This window comes from Poecile atricapillus, chromosome 2 (assembly GCF_030490865.1).
Source record: "Poecile atricapillus isolate bPoeAtr1 chromosome 2, bPoeAtr1.hap1, whole genome shotgun sequence".
Taxonomy (NCBI): Eukaryota; Metazoa; Chordata; class Aves; order Passeriformes; family Paridae; genus Poecile; species Poecile atricapillus.
The window spans coordinates 70,326,833-70,345,432 of record NC_081250.1 but is presented as its reverse complement, the minus strand read 5'-3'; the positions used below and the strand labels follow the sequence as shown (position 1 = coordinate 70,345,432).

Below are 18,600 nucleotides of genomic sequence, written 5' to 3'. Positions count from 1 at the left end.
AACTCTTCTGAATTCCTGGAAACTCAGGCCTGCTCTAAAGTAAATACATAAACCATGCTCCAGCCACTCCTTTTCTCAGAAGGACTTTTACAGTTTGCAGGATACAAAGAAGATACGGCTAGAAGTGCTACCAGGCTTCAGTGACAACCTCCCTCAATGAAACCAGCACCATTTATGCCAGAGAGGCACCAGTACGCTGCAGCAAATACTGCCAAAGCAATGCTGTAAATCAATTAACCAGCACATGGACAAAAATAAAAGGTTTTGAAGCCATCAGAGACACTTTGCCCAAAGTTCTCCAAAATATCTTTAAGGCCTCCTGCAGCTGCCTGACTCAAGTCTGACTGTTGGCATAATGTGCAGTCAGGAACTTCCTAAGCGCACTACTTGTAAAATCTGACAGCTAGAAGTAGCAACCCACACATTTCATTCTATTCATCCACGGCATCATCCCCAGGGAGCACAAATTGTGGTCAGGTCAGTCCACCACAGGAAAAGTGAAAATCTATTTGGCATGTCTAAGCCAGTGCACTATTTCTGCTTCAGCAGTGAAACATACAGGAAATTCAGACAGCATCATTCCAAAACAAACTGTCGGCTAAAAACAAGCCAACAACAACAACGATAACATAGCTCTACAGAACAACAGAACTAAAGTACGCTCAAAGGAAAGGAGAAGCAGAACTACTTCATTTTTAAAATCATCTCCTGTTGTTAGCAGCCACGAAGTAGAGAGCGAGGGTTCAATCACAAACAGCAGCCAGAGGTTTATTTCAGGAGGCAGAAGCCTTTATTTTGGGGTTTTCAACCCTTTTTATAAGGTGTTCCGATACAGGTTAACCTGATTGGTACAAGGAAAAACACCTCCCTCATCCCATTGGTGCGACAAGAGAAAAACACTCTCAGAACATCCATGTCTTTCTTTTGGGAAACTAAAACCTTGTTTTCATAATAGTCCTTGAGAGAGAAAAAAGTCCCCAAAAGACTTCCCCTTGGGAACAGATCAGCCCCCAAGAGCTTGAAACTCTCAGGTTCAGGAAATCACATCCACAGTCTCCAAGATGCCAATTTATGTGAAAAGAGCTGAGTCATCCTTAATTCTTAAAGCAGAGGTCTTCCAGCTGCAGAGATGATATCAGCATGTTTGAAATTTCACGTCCAACCCCACCAGCCACTTTCCCTGTTACATGTCAGCTCTCCACCATATTTTTGAAACTGATTCTGCTGCTGACTGCCACCCTGGTACCCACACCTTTGTGAATCTGGCATTCACAAAGGGACAGAAGATGCTGAAGGTGCTAATCTTGTGGAGGTCATCTCATGCTAGTTCATTGTTTTTCCATCATGACATGAATTTCCAGACAGGATAACAGTCCTTTTGTGTCTCAGCTTCTATCTCCACAAGATAGTTTTCCCTCAGAGCATTTCTATGCTTTGCCAAAACTGGGATTTTGAACAGTTCCTCACTCCACTGTTTAGTGAAACAAGAACTTTTTTTGTTTGGACCACTCATGTGTCCTCATAATGTAATATCCAATATTAAATGAATCAAGACAGAAGCCAGAGATGAACACTTGCAAAGCAAAACAACAGATATAACAGCATTAGCTAAAAGTTAATTAGGCCACTAATTTAATTTCTTTAATGCACAGGAGCCTATTACCTTTCTGATCTGTTTGTGCACTGACCCTGATTTAAGGCCTTGTCTCCCAGCCCCCATTGAAAAGGCATTATTTCCCTTCCCCTGTACCAGCATTCATATTCTACCGACATACTGCAAGTAGGTTTATATTAGCACCAACAAAACTCACCATTTCTGTTATGAAGCAAGAAAAAAAGTTATTCATTCTCCTTACAAAAAAACAACCAAAACTGTTTATTAAAGTCTTTCAAACTTCTTCAGATAAGTCTCACAGCTATTCAATCAAATGAATGTGCATTCAATTTTAATCCTTTCAATTTAACACACTATGTATAGGATAAGTCATACAATTATTTTACAAATAGCAACAACTATTATTCAAATAAGTTGGGCTTTTTTACCATATGTTTAGTACCTTAAATTGCTCAAGAATTTGAACAGCGTTGGTAAACATGCTCTCTGCTTTGAAAAGAGCACTACTGTTCAGATACTCCAGAGGCAGAATTCCCTAAGGAAGAAAAACACACATAATAAGTAAAGGAAAATTAAATGAAATAACAGGAATTTCTCTTAACTGAAATGCTGGCCAATTAAGCAGGAAGAATAGTTCAAATTACTGCTGAAATAACTCTTGTAACTCCTTTGAAAATACTCTTCTCACACAGATTTGCAACATCACAGGGATTGTTTGTAATATCTCAGCTTGCAAAAAACAATGCAAAAAACCACCAATAACAAAAGTTGTTACTAAACTATATACTATAAAACAATATAAACTCAATCTTTAATCAGAAGCCATATCCTTAAAAGTCTTCCACCCAAAGCCTCATTTGGGCCTGCCTCAACCCAGTACTTTTGGTAGGAAAGGCAGCAGCTCCCATGCCACCCTGTGTTGGGCAGCTTTCCTCACACGACCAGCAATGAGTGCAGGACAAAGGGACAATCCCTGGGGCAGTCTCCAGAAGAAATATTTCAAAAACCATGCTGTAAATAGGTGTTCTGTATGTGAAACTAGCAGCGTGACAGCACACTAATGACATGCTAATTGTCTATTAGATATTTATGAGGCAACTTTTGGACTATGTAATAATACATGAGAGAAATTAAAAGAAAAAGCCATCTCACTGTTCACTAAATTAGAGGCACAAGATAACATCTGAGGAAAGTGCACTAGTTTAATCTAGAACTAACTGAACATTAAGTTGCAGGAACTGGCTTGTTTACAGGTTTAGCTTTCATGATCAAAATCATGTGTTATTCAAACCATATTGCGTTTTTACCATCCCTAAAAACAAAGTAACAAAAAACTTTTATATAGCTCAAGAGTATAAAGTTGCAGATTACAAAAGGACCAGCTGCCATTCCAATTAAAATACATTGAAGTTTGTACTCTAAATTAAAGATACACACATAAAATTAAAACTACAAGCAGTCTTCACAACGTAGCACACTTTTACAAATCTGTAATCCTTCCCACACACCTCAAGTCTTGCCCCCAATACCTCTTCCTTTATGGTGAACAGATCTTTATAACATAGAAAAACATTTGTACTTCTTACCACAGAGTTCAGGGGGAAAGGCACACCAATAAGGGAAGCCATCAGTGGTGCTATATCAGCCTGTGCAAACAGAAGCATTCCCATTTAACATTGTTTCAGCCTCTAGAGCTAATAAATTCAGCTTAATTTTAACATATCTGCATTTGCAAAAGTTAATTCTGTAATACTACCAAGTTATACATACAACAAGTTTTTTGGTTTTTTAGTTTCCAGTAGCTGTGGCATTCAAAATGTGAAGCTCCACTGCTGATCAAGCTTCAAAAAATACATTTCATTTAAAAAGCAAGTATAATTATTCCAGTATTTATTTGCAGGAATTCAGTACCTCCTTTACTGCACTCAGAGAGGCATACCACTTTTTATGACTATATGACCAAAAGAACTAATTTAATATTTACAGTTTTAAGCAGTATACTGGATATACTGCTCTTCACAACATTCTTTATCCCAGGCTTTCACAGCACAGATTACTCACCTTCTCCCCTTCAGGGAGAGTTTCTGCAGTTTTTTAATGTCCAGTCAGCACTCAGAAAGGCCCTTGAATCTACACCAAGGCATCTCATAAAATAAGTTACCATTTCCTTCTACTTGTGATAATAAACACTGCCTCTTACAAGGTTTATATTTTCCTTTAATATAAAACTACACACCAAAATTCTTTGTTTCTCCAGCATAAATCTGAAGAAACTAAACTGAAACCACAGGCTCTGCTACAGCCTCAGATGTACTGGGAAAACTCCAAACTATTATTTGTAGAGAACAATACACTTGGAGTGTAATGATAATTAGAAGTCTTGTTTGCTATTTTTACCCATATTCCCACATATGCTAAAGGACAAAAAGCTCTGTCTTTGAGAACTCCATTATCCAGGACAAAGTAATACTCAAGAATCTTCTATACAGTTTCAAAACAATATTGCCATTACTCCTACCAACCTTGAAAGGAAAACTAATCTCTAGTTCTGTACCAGGGCGTTGCTTAAAGAAGTTGATCCAGAACATTCCCAATTTGAACCTTCTAGCATGCGATTATTTCCCTTGTTGAGCAGGTTTGGAGTCTGTTATTCATATATTGGGTTTTGTAAGATGATGAAGCACCACAGTTTAAAAAAGCTTGACTGACTTAGGATCAAAGGATAAGTTGTTCACCTTATTTTCTTCCTTTACAGTACTAATTATCTAAATTGCAAAATATTTGGGCCACAATCACAGATGAAAAAACCCCACAGTTTACCACTATAGCAAGAAATTGTTTTCATTTAGTAACAGCAGCTTGGGGGACCTGGTATATTTTACTGCACTCTCCCTACAGCTGTGTGGGATCACTTTAATAAATGGTGCAATAATGCATCTTCAGGAGAAGTTGTGTGCAGCTGTCAGGCATCAACAAGCAATTTAAACATCCTCATGTTACTGCAGTTCCCATTTCTAGGGAAATGGTACATCGGTTTGATCATTCAAATTAAGCAAATTACTTTAAATCACACTAAACTCAAAATTTAAGGTGAAAATTTATGAACTACTAAATTAGGTATGTTTGATACCTGATTGACATCAAGCCTCTTCAAGTTCTCCAGTTTCCATTCTGCAAGAAAAAACAGAACACCTGAACAGCTAATCTACACAGATTTGAAAGGACAGTTCAAGTTCAGTTGACATTTAATATCTTGTTACCATTTTCTGTAAAGTGTTGGTACTAAAGAAAATTACGATTTTACATTAGGATGCCAGCTCATGAAGGGTTACAGATAGAACTCAACAGACAGAAACAACAAAATGCATTCATTTCAGTTCATATTTTCTTTTATCCAGCAGGGTAAATTGCTGCCTGCAATTGTGCCCTAGATCAGTAGAAGAAGGGCCAAGGCTTTTATTTTTTTCAGCACCGTGATGTATTACCTCCTGTGCCAACTAAAAGAATCAAACTCAGATTTAGGAGATTTATAGAATCTCTTCAATAGTTTGTAAAAAAAGCTAACCCAAGGTCCTAAATGCATTGGTACAGCATGGTACAAACATTAGATCCTAAAGCTTTGGCACATCATACAAAAACCTGGCTGAAAATTATATTTTCCTGCTCTATGCTGGCCTCTAAGGAAATAAAGAGAAAATTGCCTGCTCTCTTTGGGGGCGGAGAGTTATTTAAAAACAGAGTTTAGCAAGGTTTGTTTTTGTTTTTCTCTTTCATACATCTGCAGTATTGCATACATTAAACTTATTTTTCAGCAATTAGCTCATACCACTGCTACCTTTGGAAGTCTGAGTACAGGTCAGTGTTATTTGGTTCCACAAGCACCCTGAAGAGTAGACCTGTACTTTAACAGTAGTGAGAAAACTACAGGGAGTTCCCATGGCAACACAGGGGAAGTATTAGCAGCATTAATCATTAATTCTGTTAAACTCACACCAAAAGAAACAAGTTTGCTTCCTTTTGCTTCTCAGAAAAGGAAATGGACTCAAATTTCCAGAAACAGACTCTTATCCATATTTCTATTATATAAATGAGTTGCCTGAATTCATTCTGAATTTTCCAAAGAAAAACACTGGAAAACTATCTATGCACACACAAAATGTGCCTAAGGAAGGAAGAAACTATCTCTGCTAGAGAAAACATCTCTTTTTGTCAGAAGTTTTTTCATCTCCACGTGCCCTATTCAGATATTCCAAAATGCAGAATTGAAGACATCTGCTTTGGACCAGGAGCCACAGGACACTGAGCCCAGAACTCCTAAGGATTGGGACACACCTACAGACCGGCCAGTCCAGGCTGTATTCCCAGGAGTGAGGCATCTTGGCTGTAGGTGCTGCCTGCACTAATTTTTGATTCCAGCTCACTGTCTAGGTTTCCTGCACAGTCCTCAGCAGTTTTTCACCCACTTTTTAGAGGGTTTTTTGGCCTTTATCCTGCCCTGCTTTCACTGCAGCCCACTGGCCCGTCAGATGCATACAATATTGGAAAACAGCAAGGAAGTGCCAGTTCAAAAATAAGCTGGGGATGAGGCTACATGAACCAAAGAAAATCTCACATAAAACATCACAGAAGCCAAACTAGTGGAGGACACACTGAGCTCCCTCAGCTGTGGCAATGCAGGCTGAGCCCCCTACAAACCAGTCTTGTGTGTAACGTCATCAAGCACCCCACGTCCTGATGCTGCAGGAGGTTGTGCCTTCACTCACAAGCTCCTCTGGGCTTGTGCCCCAGGGTCAACCATCAGCCCATGAGGAGCTAGAGGGAAGTTCTGTATTCTCTTTCTTTCTGAAGAAGGGTCAAACCAGCAGCCAAATGGTTGCCCACAGCATGCAAGGCTGCCATAACAAAACTTTCCAAGAGGATTGCATGATCAAGCCTGAGGGAAGGCAGAGCACAGGTGATGAAATTGGTGAGGAGAAGGCTGTCAACCCAGAGCAGACTCTGTGCCCTTCTGGCCATGCAAGAAGCACATTAATCACTCTGTGACAAACTGGGCAGGCTAAGTCCTGCCTGTTGGCACTGCCTTTGGGGGGTATGAACCCTCCATGGCAACAATGAGAAGAAAGACAATTTACTGAGCTGCCTACAGTGTGCTTGCACTGAACAGAGCATAAGAAGTTTGTCAGCATTAGAAATGTTCTGTCAATATTTCCATAAACACTTAACTCAGAGAAATTAGAAAGGATTGTCAATAGATGAAAGAACTTGAACACTGGAGCATGCAACTGGAAATGTAAGCCTGACACCTGCATACATCAGTGACACAGCAGTCTTGAAAACACCCTCCTCCCCTGCACACAGTCACAGCTGGAGCTGTATGGAGCAGGAAAGACAGCCTCAAAGAACTTTTCAAGACAACTCTTTTAAACAGAGTTTGTTTTCCTTTAAACTCCTCTTTTTTCTTTTAAACGTTAACTTTGTGAAAGTATCTGGGATTGCAACAATGGAGAAGGTGAACTGTATTGATCTGTGCAAGCCTAAGTTCCATTTCAACAATTTTCTCTTCACTTCTAAGCTACGTAACCTAGAAACTCTGAAGTACTACCATAGAGAGAACAGTCACTTTTTAAGAAGATACTTATTACCCAAATAGAAATTCAAACTCCCAAGATACTCAGAGCATCTCAAATCTCCAATAGACATCATCCTTGGCAATTAAGAATCTGTAAGGTTAGTGTCTAAACAAAGCAACAACATGCTTGACAGACACAAAGCTAGTAAAAAATGAATGGAGCAGTTTCTGATGTTTGCTTTGGTGTGCTTGTTTTTTTGTGTGGTTATTTGGTTTGCTGTTTTTTTTAACCATCAGAAGGACAATATGAAGCAGGCACAGCAGGGTGCAGACAAATGTTGTCCTTTAAGTAAATACACATTGCCTAACAGATGAGGGCCATATAGCTTTCCTTATTGTGCACCTGGGAGTCAGCTCAATGCTCATCTTTTTTGAAATCTCTCACACCATTTTCATCATGATTTGAATTCAAATGCTGAGGTTTGTACTAAAGCTGCTGAGAATTAAAGAAACTGACAGTTGTAAAATTTATCTATTATAGATCAACCCATAGACATCAAATGTCCTGAAAAGTCTAGCAGATCAGCCATCACAGATGCCAAAATCAGTTGTTTTATTCTGTTTTCTATTTTTTTTCTACAACTCATTTTCAATTTTATCACAGATGCCATAGTTTTATAGCAGCAGTTAGGTGCAAAGAGTGAAATGTTACCACCATCTATTTCTGAAACGACCTAATCTGTTACCCAATACCTGCTTGAGAGCAGAGGGTGGAGTTAAAACCTCCAGGTGAAGCAATTTTTGCCTGTTTTCTCTAATGTACCTTGACAAACAATCCAATTAAATAGAAAGTCATTACCTCATTGATTGTGAGCAATAACCCAAGACTCAAGCCATCTTAAGAAACAGAGCAGGCTGCAAGTATGGAGTACGTGAAAGAGGAACTATTTATTCACGTGTTAAAGACTGTCTAACCCCACTGATATTTCAGTGTTTATTGCATTATGTATGTGAAATAATGGAAATTCATTATTTTAAAAAAGTTTACTCTTAAATAAATTATAAAAGGGAAAAATAACAGTGAAGAATCACAGTTTTTCATAGAGAAAAGCCATTTACATTTGCACAATAGCTACAAGGATGCAAATGAGACAAGATGGCCCCTGGAAAGTCCACAGTGTTCTGCTGTGAAGTTAGAAAGGTGTCTTTGAACTTGTCAACTTATCATGTTTCTGCACAAACAGCATTCATCCACTGGGAGATCCTAAAAATTAAGTCTCCTCTGGAACTAAGTTTTAGAAGCATGAATAGCCTCCTGTCAACAAAGAGAGAAAGTTTTCAATTCTATGATTAGAAAAGAAAACTGACTGATGTTATCTACCCAATTTAGCAGTAGCTTCCTTAGGCATATCCTGCCCCTTTTCTTTACACACCACACAAAGCAAATCATACTTATTGAAATGGAAAAGAAGTTAGTGAAGATCACCAGGTGTAATGGTTAAAAACATCTCCATTTCCACCACAATCTTTCACTTAAGTTTTATATTTCACCTACCTTTCAAAAAATTGTCTTCAAAGAACTGGGAAGTAACTTTCTGTGGATAATTTACCCCAGCACCCCAGACAATCAGTGGTGTTAAAGTTTCTGAGTGATGACCAGCTCCATGGGATCCTAAGACACACCAAACAAAAAAAAATAGAAATTTTAAGACGTGCTGTAAAAACAAACAAAATCTACATGCAATAAAAATATGCACACATGTACTAAGCTCTTGTTACAGACATACTAAAAGCCTGTTACAGACAATTTATTCCAACTTCATCGCTTATTTTTATGTCACTAACAAGTAACTAACAATAAAGGCTAAATTCAAGTTTCAAGGTGGGAAATCAGTATCAGTTAAATCAAGACTATAAAGATATAACATTTTATATTAAAACCCCCAAATTTTTAACATACAGAAATTAAAACCATAGTATTTTTAAAGCCCCAACATATAGACGAGTTATCAGCTCAAAACATGTACATGTGCTTATCCTGAGCATCTCAGTGAAACCAGGAATGCTTGATTTCAGTAATACCAGGCACATGTGAAAAAAAAAATCATATAGAACTGACCTCTGAATAAGAATTAAACTTCCACTTCAAAACCAGGAAGCAATATGCATTGCAACTGTCATCCTTACAACAATGATAGAAGTTAATTTTTAAGGTTTCAAAGTCTAGCACACTCCTTAAAAATTGATAGAACATTACTTTCTTCCCTGGGGAAATTGATTCCCTCCAGATTAACATATCAGCCACCAAAAGCAGGAAGGTTGAAAACTATGACATGTCAGCAGCAGTTGTACTAAAGCAGGAGCCACAAAAGCTTGAAAGAAACACTTGTGATTGAACCCAGTGGGTGAGGTACCAGAGCAGTGAGATAACCCAGCCTCAAAGGGAAGGACTGATATACAAACCCTATGTGGGTCACTGCATGGTGCACAAGACTACACATTTTCCTTATGTTTGCATAGACACATGCTCTTCTCTGTCTATAAATATATATTTTAATAAATACAGAGGGAAAAGAAAGCACACTGTTGTGCAGCCTTAAGGCTATTCCAAATTTCATACCCAATTCTGTCCTTAAAACAATCACTGCAGCAGAGCTGAAGAGACAACTTTGCTTACTTTAAACAGCTCAAAGCTTAAGAACACACTGGTCTGGGAATTAGATTTCTGATCTTTCTTGGTGGGCACTGTCTGGGTTCAAAAAACAGCAACAACTGCTCTTCTTTGAAGAACTTGGAAAAAGACCTTATGGAGAGAGCACTTCCTGTATCTTCCAGGGATTATTTCTTATATCAGTTTTATTCTTATTACTGCAGAAGGAAAGTGATATTTTGGTAAGTTTACATTTTAGCCAAGACACCAGCTCCACTTGCATTTCACTGATATTCTGCCTCTATGAATACTTTAAGAGATACAGCAGAGAGAGGCAGTTACATCCACTCCCTCCTTGTTACAAAGAACTAGGTTTCAGCCTGATCTGAATAACAAGAGGGGAAGAAAAATAATTCTTTTCAGCTGGGTCAGTTCCAGATTCCACCCCCAACACTCTCCAAATAGCCTTTTTCAGAGGAAAGAGGGAAGAAGGGTTGTTGTTTAGTTGTCTGTTCCATCGTCCAGCATACCACACAGGTACTTGTATCAGGATGGTAGCAGGAACAAGAGGCCAAGGTGAGGGTGGGCATGGAATGCCCTGCGTTGGTGGTCAGCAGTTCCATCAGACATCAATTTAAAGCAAAATTATGGGGTCAGATGAAGAAAGCAACTTCACTGGTTTTTGCTAGCAACCCCAACGTCTTTGATCATGTCTAATTCAGATAATATTCTTTTCCCTAATAGCCCCCCCCCATCCTTCCAATCTTTAATTTGTTTTAAAATTGGTATACATCCCATTCTGCAAATAACCACTGAAAGGCTGCAGCAGTGGCTGATACTACCAACCAGCTCAAATTAAAGCTCCTGAACTGTCCTTCAGATAGCTCACAATGGGCCCGAGCAGAACCTCTGGGTTTGCTCTTGGAATCAATTATGTCAGCTTCAAAGTTATTGACACTTCTGGCACAAGATCAAGCTTTTCCTTCAAGACAGAGATGACAGAAAACTATGACAGACCAGTGGTTCTCTAAGCCTGAATAAGTTAACTCCTAACACCTTTTATTCCCCCTTCAAAGGATCCAGTACATAATGAGAACATCCCTGCAGCTCACTCTGGCAGCGAGGAAGGCCAACAGCACCCCAGGCAGTGTTAACAGGAGAATGTTTCAGGGAAGGGATTGTTTTCCTCTATTCAGTACCTGTGAGACAACCTCTAGACACTGGATCCAGTTTTGGGCCCCTCTGGCACTGGAAGGACACCCATCATCTGGAATGGTCTCAGTGAGGAGCACTTGCCCTGTCAGAAGCAGCTGAGGGACTGGGACTTGTTCAGACTGGAGAAGAAATAGCTTTGGGGAGAACATACCAGAGCAGCCTACCTGTACCCCACTGTGAGAGGGTTTGAGAGAGGATGGAGCCAGAGTATCACTGCGGTGCACAGTGGGAGCATGACAGAACAGGCATAATTTGAAACAAAGGAAGTTCAGACTGCAGATAAAGAAAACCTTTCCCTCTCCACGAGGGCAGGCAAGCAGCAGAGCAGCCTGCCCAAAAGGGTTGCATAGGCTCCATCTCTCTGAGGTTTTAAGGGCCCTGCTGAATAAAGCCCTACCATCTGTGTCTGATTCCAAAGCTAATCCTGCCTTGAGCAGGTGGTTGGACCTCCTGAGATCCCTATGATCATATATATAAAAATACATATATACACACCCCTTCCTTATTAAAAAAACATAAAATAATTTATTGAAACATACAAAAAAATATAGCAGAATTAAGATTTTATTGCAAGTGGCAGCCAGCTCGACAGTAAATAATATTCAAAATGGACTATTTTGCAAATGAACAGATGGTAATTAGGCTGATTGAATAAATATACAAATATTTTTGTTATCTCTGATGACAGAAAAAATCTGCATCCCTTCAATTGAAAAACTGCAGGATTTCACACACAGAGTAAGATCCTGACTGTTGTTTTGCCACAACAAAACATGCCTGGAGCAGCCTTGGTTCAAAAGTATCATAGTAGCTGCAAACGCACAGCATTGGAAGAGAGACTTTCACTGGCAGCACACAAGGACAGGACTGCTCTTAAGATTCTTGAAAAAGAAAGAACTAGGGGAAAATGTCTAAATGAGCTTACCATTGTTAACTTTTCTCATCTGCCCTCAAAGCATTTGGTCACTGTGGCCATACCCTTCACAAGTCTCCTCTGTGGGCATCAGCATCGTCAGCCCGTACCTCACACTCCTCTCTGTACTCTCAGCTTCTTCACCTGTCTCCAGCACCAGTCTCCTCTAAAAAGATCACACAGCAGTCCCATCCTTTCTGCTGTGCTTAAAAGACCAAAATAAGCAAAAAGATTCTGCACTCCTCACAAAACCTCTCCCTATATAGTTTTTCACTAGCTCCTGGACAGATTTCCCACCTTTTCCAAGTGCTTTAGAGCGCCAAAGTGAGAACTGTATCTCCCCAGAGGGGCTGGAACAAGACCAAATTTGCCGCTGGCAGCCAAATAACACCATTTCCTCCTGCTTAAGGTGGTTTTCTGCAGCAATCTTTCTATCCCTACTAGCAGTCACTGAGACGTTAGGCTCTAACTTAGTGTCTTTTTTTGTCCAGACATGGAATGTAGCTGTCACAGCAATTTGCATGGATTTTCATACACAAGCAACACTTAGTATACCAAATCAAAGCAAGGGCTCCAAAGCTTCTCATGGGACAGAGCTCTCTAATCATACACCAGATGCCCATAAACTCAACTGATATTCAATATTTAAAAATACTCACCCCAATCTGTCATTCCATGGTCAGAAGTCAAAATAAATGCAGTCTTCCCATCATTTTCATAGAAATTGTCAATCAGTGAAGCAATTTCTTTCACACCCTCATCAACTAGTTTAATGTTCTCATGGTATTCCCTTAAAAATAGGAAAAAAGTGTGTTACATTCAAGGTGACTCTCACAGTTGGTATAAAACAACTTATCCATGGTCATAAAGCCCAATCCTTTGAGTACAGACAGCTTTAACCTCAAAAGAACCTCAAGCTAACAAAAGGCTTCCTAGATGTAAAATCTCTCCACCTCTGAGTCTTACGGAGATATTAAATCATTGCAGCACAATTTGAAGATTACCGAAACCACAGTTTCAAATGGATTTATATTTCAAATCTGACCTGTCCTTGACATAAGACTATAATTTTACTACTCACAGCTGCCAGGCAAGTTAAGCAGAATGCCAAAACGAAGGAATTCTGGAAAACTCAAATAACGTTAAATAGTAAATTGCAAAAAATACTTTAAGCTGGTAACTAAATAGCAAAGAAAGATCTCACCAGGCAGTCAGTGTTTTGAGATGATTCACAGATCAGGACAGACCCTAGTTTTCTGGAATAGAGGCTAAATAAAAAAATTGTATCTTTTTAGAAAAAGTGACCATGATTAACTTCAGACAACCAATTTCCTATCTGTTGCTAAAGTCAGCTTTAAAACTCTGTCTTTAAAAAAATAATAATAAATGAGCATTAGACATACAGTAAGTATGAACTTTAGAACGATGTAGGAAATCAGAGAATTTTAAAAGTATGCAAGGATCAAGAGAAAGACATAAAATCCTGCAAAGCAGGATGTGAAGAAATTTAAAGAAAGTTCTCAAATTACACATTTCAAGATGAATTGGTGATGAGAACTGTTAATCTAAACTCTTCACTCTTTTCAAGTGCAATAAGGAAAGCCTAAACATAATGCTAGAATTTGCAGCCATTAGTGCTGAGCTTACTGTTGTCTATAAATTGAATGATCACTTCAGCAGTGGGGTATCTGAAAACTGCATCCATTTTATGTTTAAAACTGCATTTCCTACATATCCTCTACATTTTGTGATGGCTGTAACTAAGACAACTGCTAAAAATCAGACTTGAATAAAGGAGTACAACCTGACATACTGTATACAGCAAAAATCTGCCATTTCTACAAGATGGGACCTTAAAAAAACAAAATAACACAAAAAAGTTCAGAATATAGGTGATCACAGTGACATATATGATCCCCAACACTACAAATCTTGTTTCTGGCTTGATAAATTGCACCTTTAAAAATGTTACTATATGCATTTAAAACTAGTAAGAAAGATACGCTTATTAATATCTCGATTACCTTGAGTTTGGACGATGAGCATGTCCATTGGTGTCTATACCTAGCAAATGCAGGAACAGAACCACTTTCTCATCATTCAGAGCAGAGAATAATGTTTGATTGCTTCTGGAAGAATTAAAAAAGCTCTGTATGGAATAAGCCATTAATATATTAATCAAATTAAAATGGAAGAAGATAAGCATCTTATTAAAACTAAAACACTGCTGTTTCCATGTCAAAATATTAGTAGTTATTAGAGTTTAAAAGGAGGAAAAATAATGACTTCCCAATTTACAGCTTGGAGGACAACTACTATCAGTGCAATCAGCTCAAATTTTCAGCTTATCTAAGACAACGTTGAAGTGTTCTTTTGTTGTTTGGGTGGCTTTTTTTGTTGGGTTTTTATTTGTTGGTTTGGTTTTGTATGGGCTTTTTTGAGTTTGCATAGGCAAAAATACATCATCCCTCCTTTGCCTCCTATATAAACAAATTGATGAGCCATTCCTGAGTGACACTTATGGCTCTACATTTCTATTGATTTACTGAATTTAAATTGGAAGCAAAGGTCTCAAATATTCTTGCTTTGGAAAGAGGTTCTGCAGGACTGAGATACCACCCTACAGTTTGTTTGCAGAAACTGAATTAAAAAAAGAACAAAACATGACATGCTTTGCAAATACATGAACTACAGAACATACATCTGTCTTGCACATGTCCTACTTAAGCATCCCTGAGGCGGATGCCAGGGGAGGATTTCCCCCTTGGACTGAATGAGTCTTGACATGGCTATTCTGTGTTAGATGAGCCACATTACAGCAATGCAAAATGCAGGCAGACAGTTATTCCAGCATCAGCTCCTTAGTAACAGCACTGCCCAAGGAAACAAAGTTGGGTAGGGTCCTAGTTCAAAAAGCATCTAGAGGACCTTTCAGTACACTAACATAAGTGAGAGTGTCTTTGAACCTCATGCGAGAGTCCAGGGAAAATACTGGTAGAGGTGGGGAAACATATCTGCCACCAAAGGACAGGGCAGTCCACCACTCAGCTGTGACAGTGATGGAGCTCTTAAAATCTAAAGCTCATACCTTGTATAAACAAACTCACTGTACCCAGAGGAAGGCAGTGAGGATGCCACAGTGAGCTATGCCAAGAAACCATGGCAGTATGCAACTCCACTTTTCTAACTCCCTGAGTACACACAAGCCACATGGACTAATATTTGCATGCTCTCAGCTTCAACTCTTGTCCAAACAAAATCACGACCAAAGTCCAGAGATATTTTAAACAAAGATAAAAAAAAAAAAATCCGATTACATTAAATAACAATATAATTATTTTAAAGGAGATTTTCATTTCCCACAGAGATCCATCTACCTGCACATATTTGACCACAGAATGAAGAAGCTTTCCAGAGCACACCAGTAATTTGCAGGATACAATAAAACCCTGCTTCCTTAATTTAATTAAATAAAAGGAAATCAAAACAAAGCATATCAAAACAGACAAGCAGGAATACTCCCAAAATTAAATCCTAAAATGTAGATCAATATTAGAAGGCATATATGATTTTCTACCACAGAATGATTAAGCAAAAGAAACCATTCAGAGGAAGGTGAGGCCTGAGCTTCTCTCCCACCAGACAAGTCCCCATGATACACCAAAAGCATCCCACTTTCCCCATCCCAGCCACCTCATAAGCCAGAGCAGCAGCAACAGCCAGAAGAGTTTTCCTGAATTCTGGCCAATTACAAATAAGAAGACAAAAGGAAGATGAGTGCAACCTAAGATGTGACATCTTTTCCCAGTGCAAACAGCAAACTTTATCCCATGAAACTTGAAAAAAATGGTCTACTGAAAAAAATTCCAAAAAGCAACAGGAAACTCGCCACAGGGAGTGATGGCTGATAAAGGTGGTGACTTGGGAAGCAGGTACCAAACACACTAAGGGCAAAATCACTTCACCTTGCTCTGGATGTCACCGAACTGTTTGTTCAGAAGTGTCTTTGTATCTCCATATAATAGCCTGCTAAAGGCCCCTTCTTTTTGGTACTCAGTGTTCACAAAACTTGAGTCCTATCTCTAGTCAGCACTAGTTTCCAACCCATCACTCTATTTTAACTATCCTCCTGTCTCACTCTTTTTTATTCTTGCTTCCCTTTAATTTCCTCTATTCAGTAATATTGCCTCCACTGTATGTGTAAGCTGAATCTCACCAAGAAGTTTCAGGGACAACAGTAAACAACTAAGAGGCTGAGAACACTCAGTTTTTCCAGTCTCAAGTAAAAGCAGCCAAGGAGAGGTCCCATTGCTGTATACAACCATCTACCATGAGGGAGAAGGGAATCTCAATACTCTGATTGAGCCAGACTGATCAGAGAGCCTCAGAGATGAGATAGAGGAAAACTCACAATTTGGAATGTGGAAAATTGCAGTAAGACAAAGAGACTTTTAAAAACTATTTGGAAGACCATAACTATAGCCAAATATTGGAACAGCTGCTTAAAAGGCTTGTCCTTGGAGATGCTCAAAACTTGACTGGGGAAAACCTTAGCACATTGTTCTATTAGAACCTGCTTCATGAAGAGAGATGGATTCAAGACAACTACAGCTTCCTTTCAAACTTCTTTTTAAATGATTCTGGCAACTTTTGCTTGATTTTCTGGTGACTAACAACAAAATAATGCACTGGTTGCAACTGATATGCAACAAAGATATGATACCAAGTTTCCCATTAAAACATTTACAGCGAGCTGTGAACTTAATTATAATGTAATACTAATTAAACTACTACAACAGAATTTTAGTTATAACTATGTGAAATCTTGATTTAATCATCTCCCTCCTCAGATGGGAGAAAGGAAAGAAGAAAAAAATTATTTACAGGTGTCTAAACAAAATAGGAACCTTAAAATGTTAAACATCTAAGTAGTTTGGGACCTTTTGTTTCCTCAAACTATGTCTTCCATGGAAGCATGATTCTTTAGTACAGCTGATAAACTGTTGCTGACTGCATATACTAGGGAGACCAAACAAATTTTTTCTTTTTACAAAGCTCCTTAATCTAGGACAATTTAATTGGCTGCTCAAAGCTGTGCACACTGATTTGTGCTGATGGGAGAGTTTAAATAGTTATGCCAGTTTTCAGATGCAAAACAAAAGTACAAAGGCAGGACAAATATATATGCCAGGTTTAGATCCATTGAGCATGATCATGCACAAGACACACATTTAAAATAAATCATAAAACCATTGTACTGCTAATTAGAGCAGAACTATATTGAAATCCACTGACACAAATCAACATCCAGTCATAGCACTGTCTGCAGAGCTTCATAAGTTTAGCATAATTCAGGTCTGGACTCCATCCACCATCCTGAACAGAAAGGACAGTCTGAAGGGTTGGATGGCCTTTCTCCAGCAGAAAGGGGCCAAAGGAAGAATGGAATACTGTGTTCAAAGTGAGAAGAGAATACAAGAAAAACCCACAATTTTTGGCCATCTGTATCTACGTGTTCCTTTCAGTGAGAAGACGTTAACTGAATACCTTGAGCATATCCTACCCTTTGGTCATAATAAATTGTGGTTAGGCCATTACTGGAACTCATCTCCAAGACTGAGTTCCTGGAATTTAAACTTTTACACTAAAAGAAAAAAAGAAAAAAAGTTGAATCTTCCAAAACTATTTTCAAATATTTAATAAATATTTTCAAAAACCAGAAATGCATAAACAAGACTGTTTTTTCCCATTAGTTAATCTAAACTTACAGTATTTTGCTCCCTAGTTTCTTAGCACAGACTCAACCTAGGATTTAAGTAAAGGTTATTTAACTGAGAATCATTAAGCATCATAATCACATCACAGTGATTATACTCTATTGCTTAATTATTAGTCCAGCTTCCTAAAAACGAAAAAAAACAACACAAAACACACCAGAAAATCCCCCAAACAACCCAAAATCCAGAAAAAATAGAACACAGTCCATTAACTCCATGCCCATATGGAACTCCAAACCACTCCCAAGTTATTACTGCACATTAATATTGCTGAATTTTCACACTGCTCTAGATAAAAAAACCCACACAGTCTAGTCCATGATGTATTTTCTGTCCCAGGAAAGGGTTACAATCACCTTGTATCACGAGGAGACAGGACAAGAACTATCAAGCGTCAAACATTTTTCTTCTGCTCATGATTTAAGCATAGATACAAATAACAAGCAGTTAGAGTTTACTATCTCCTGATGGTAAGCTACTATTAGACAGCATTTTTAAAGAGAACAAGCAATCTCAGAGTGCTAGCACTAGCAGCCCAAACATGAGTTAGCCATTCTTCATTTTATCCACATCTTTTTTTGGGGCAAGGGAAGGCACAAGTGGCTTTCATGATGCTTGGGACCTGTGGACTGCAGAGTAAAGAGGAAGTGCATTTGGTGTCTTTTGCTTCCTAAAGAGGCAGAAATCCAGACAGTATGTTGGCCAACATATGAATTGAACAATATATTGTTAAATACTTGAGATAAAACACAAAGGAGGAAAAAAAGAGTAGGCAAAGCAGAATTTAGATTCCAGCATACTGTCATTCCTACTTATATGTAATCTCACTAGCACAGCTGAAAGTTTTTTGAGCTATAATAG

The 18,600-nt window shown here is 38.6% G+C and overlaps 1 protein-coding gene across 4 annotated transcripts in view; it reads right to left on the bottom strand.

The window, feature by feature from the left end:
* The window catches only part of PIGN (phosphatidylinositol glycan anchor biosynthesis class N), a 98,697-nt gene that overhangs the window by 55,265 nt on the left and 24,832 nt on the right, over window positions 1-18,600 (bottom strand). For 2 of the 4 annotated variants that reach the window (XR_009276953.1, XM_058832863.1), the window contains exons 6-11: window positions 13,987-14,111; window positions 12,622-12,752; window positions 8,740-8,856; window positions 4,746-4,786; window positions 3,202-3,261; window positions 2,058-2,150 (exon numbers count right to left, since the gene is read on the bottom strand). Coding sequence is in view for 3 of the 4 variants with exons in the window: in XM_058832863.1 (XP_058688846.1) it covers window positions 2,058-2,150; window positions 3,202-3,261; window positions 4,746-4,786; window positions 8,740-8,856; window positions 12,622-12,752; window positions 13,987-14,111 (567 nt within the window). In the remaining variant the exon portion in view is untranslated. The remainder of the gene's footprint in view (window positions 1-2,057; window positions 2,151-3,201; window positions 3,262-4,745; window positions 4,787-8,739; window positions 8,857-12,621; window positions 12,753-13,986; window positions 14,112-18,600) is intronic. The other 2 variants (XM_058832864.1, XM_058832865.1) reach the window with 2 other exon arrangements.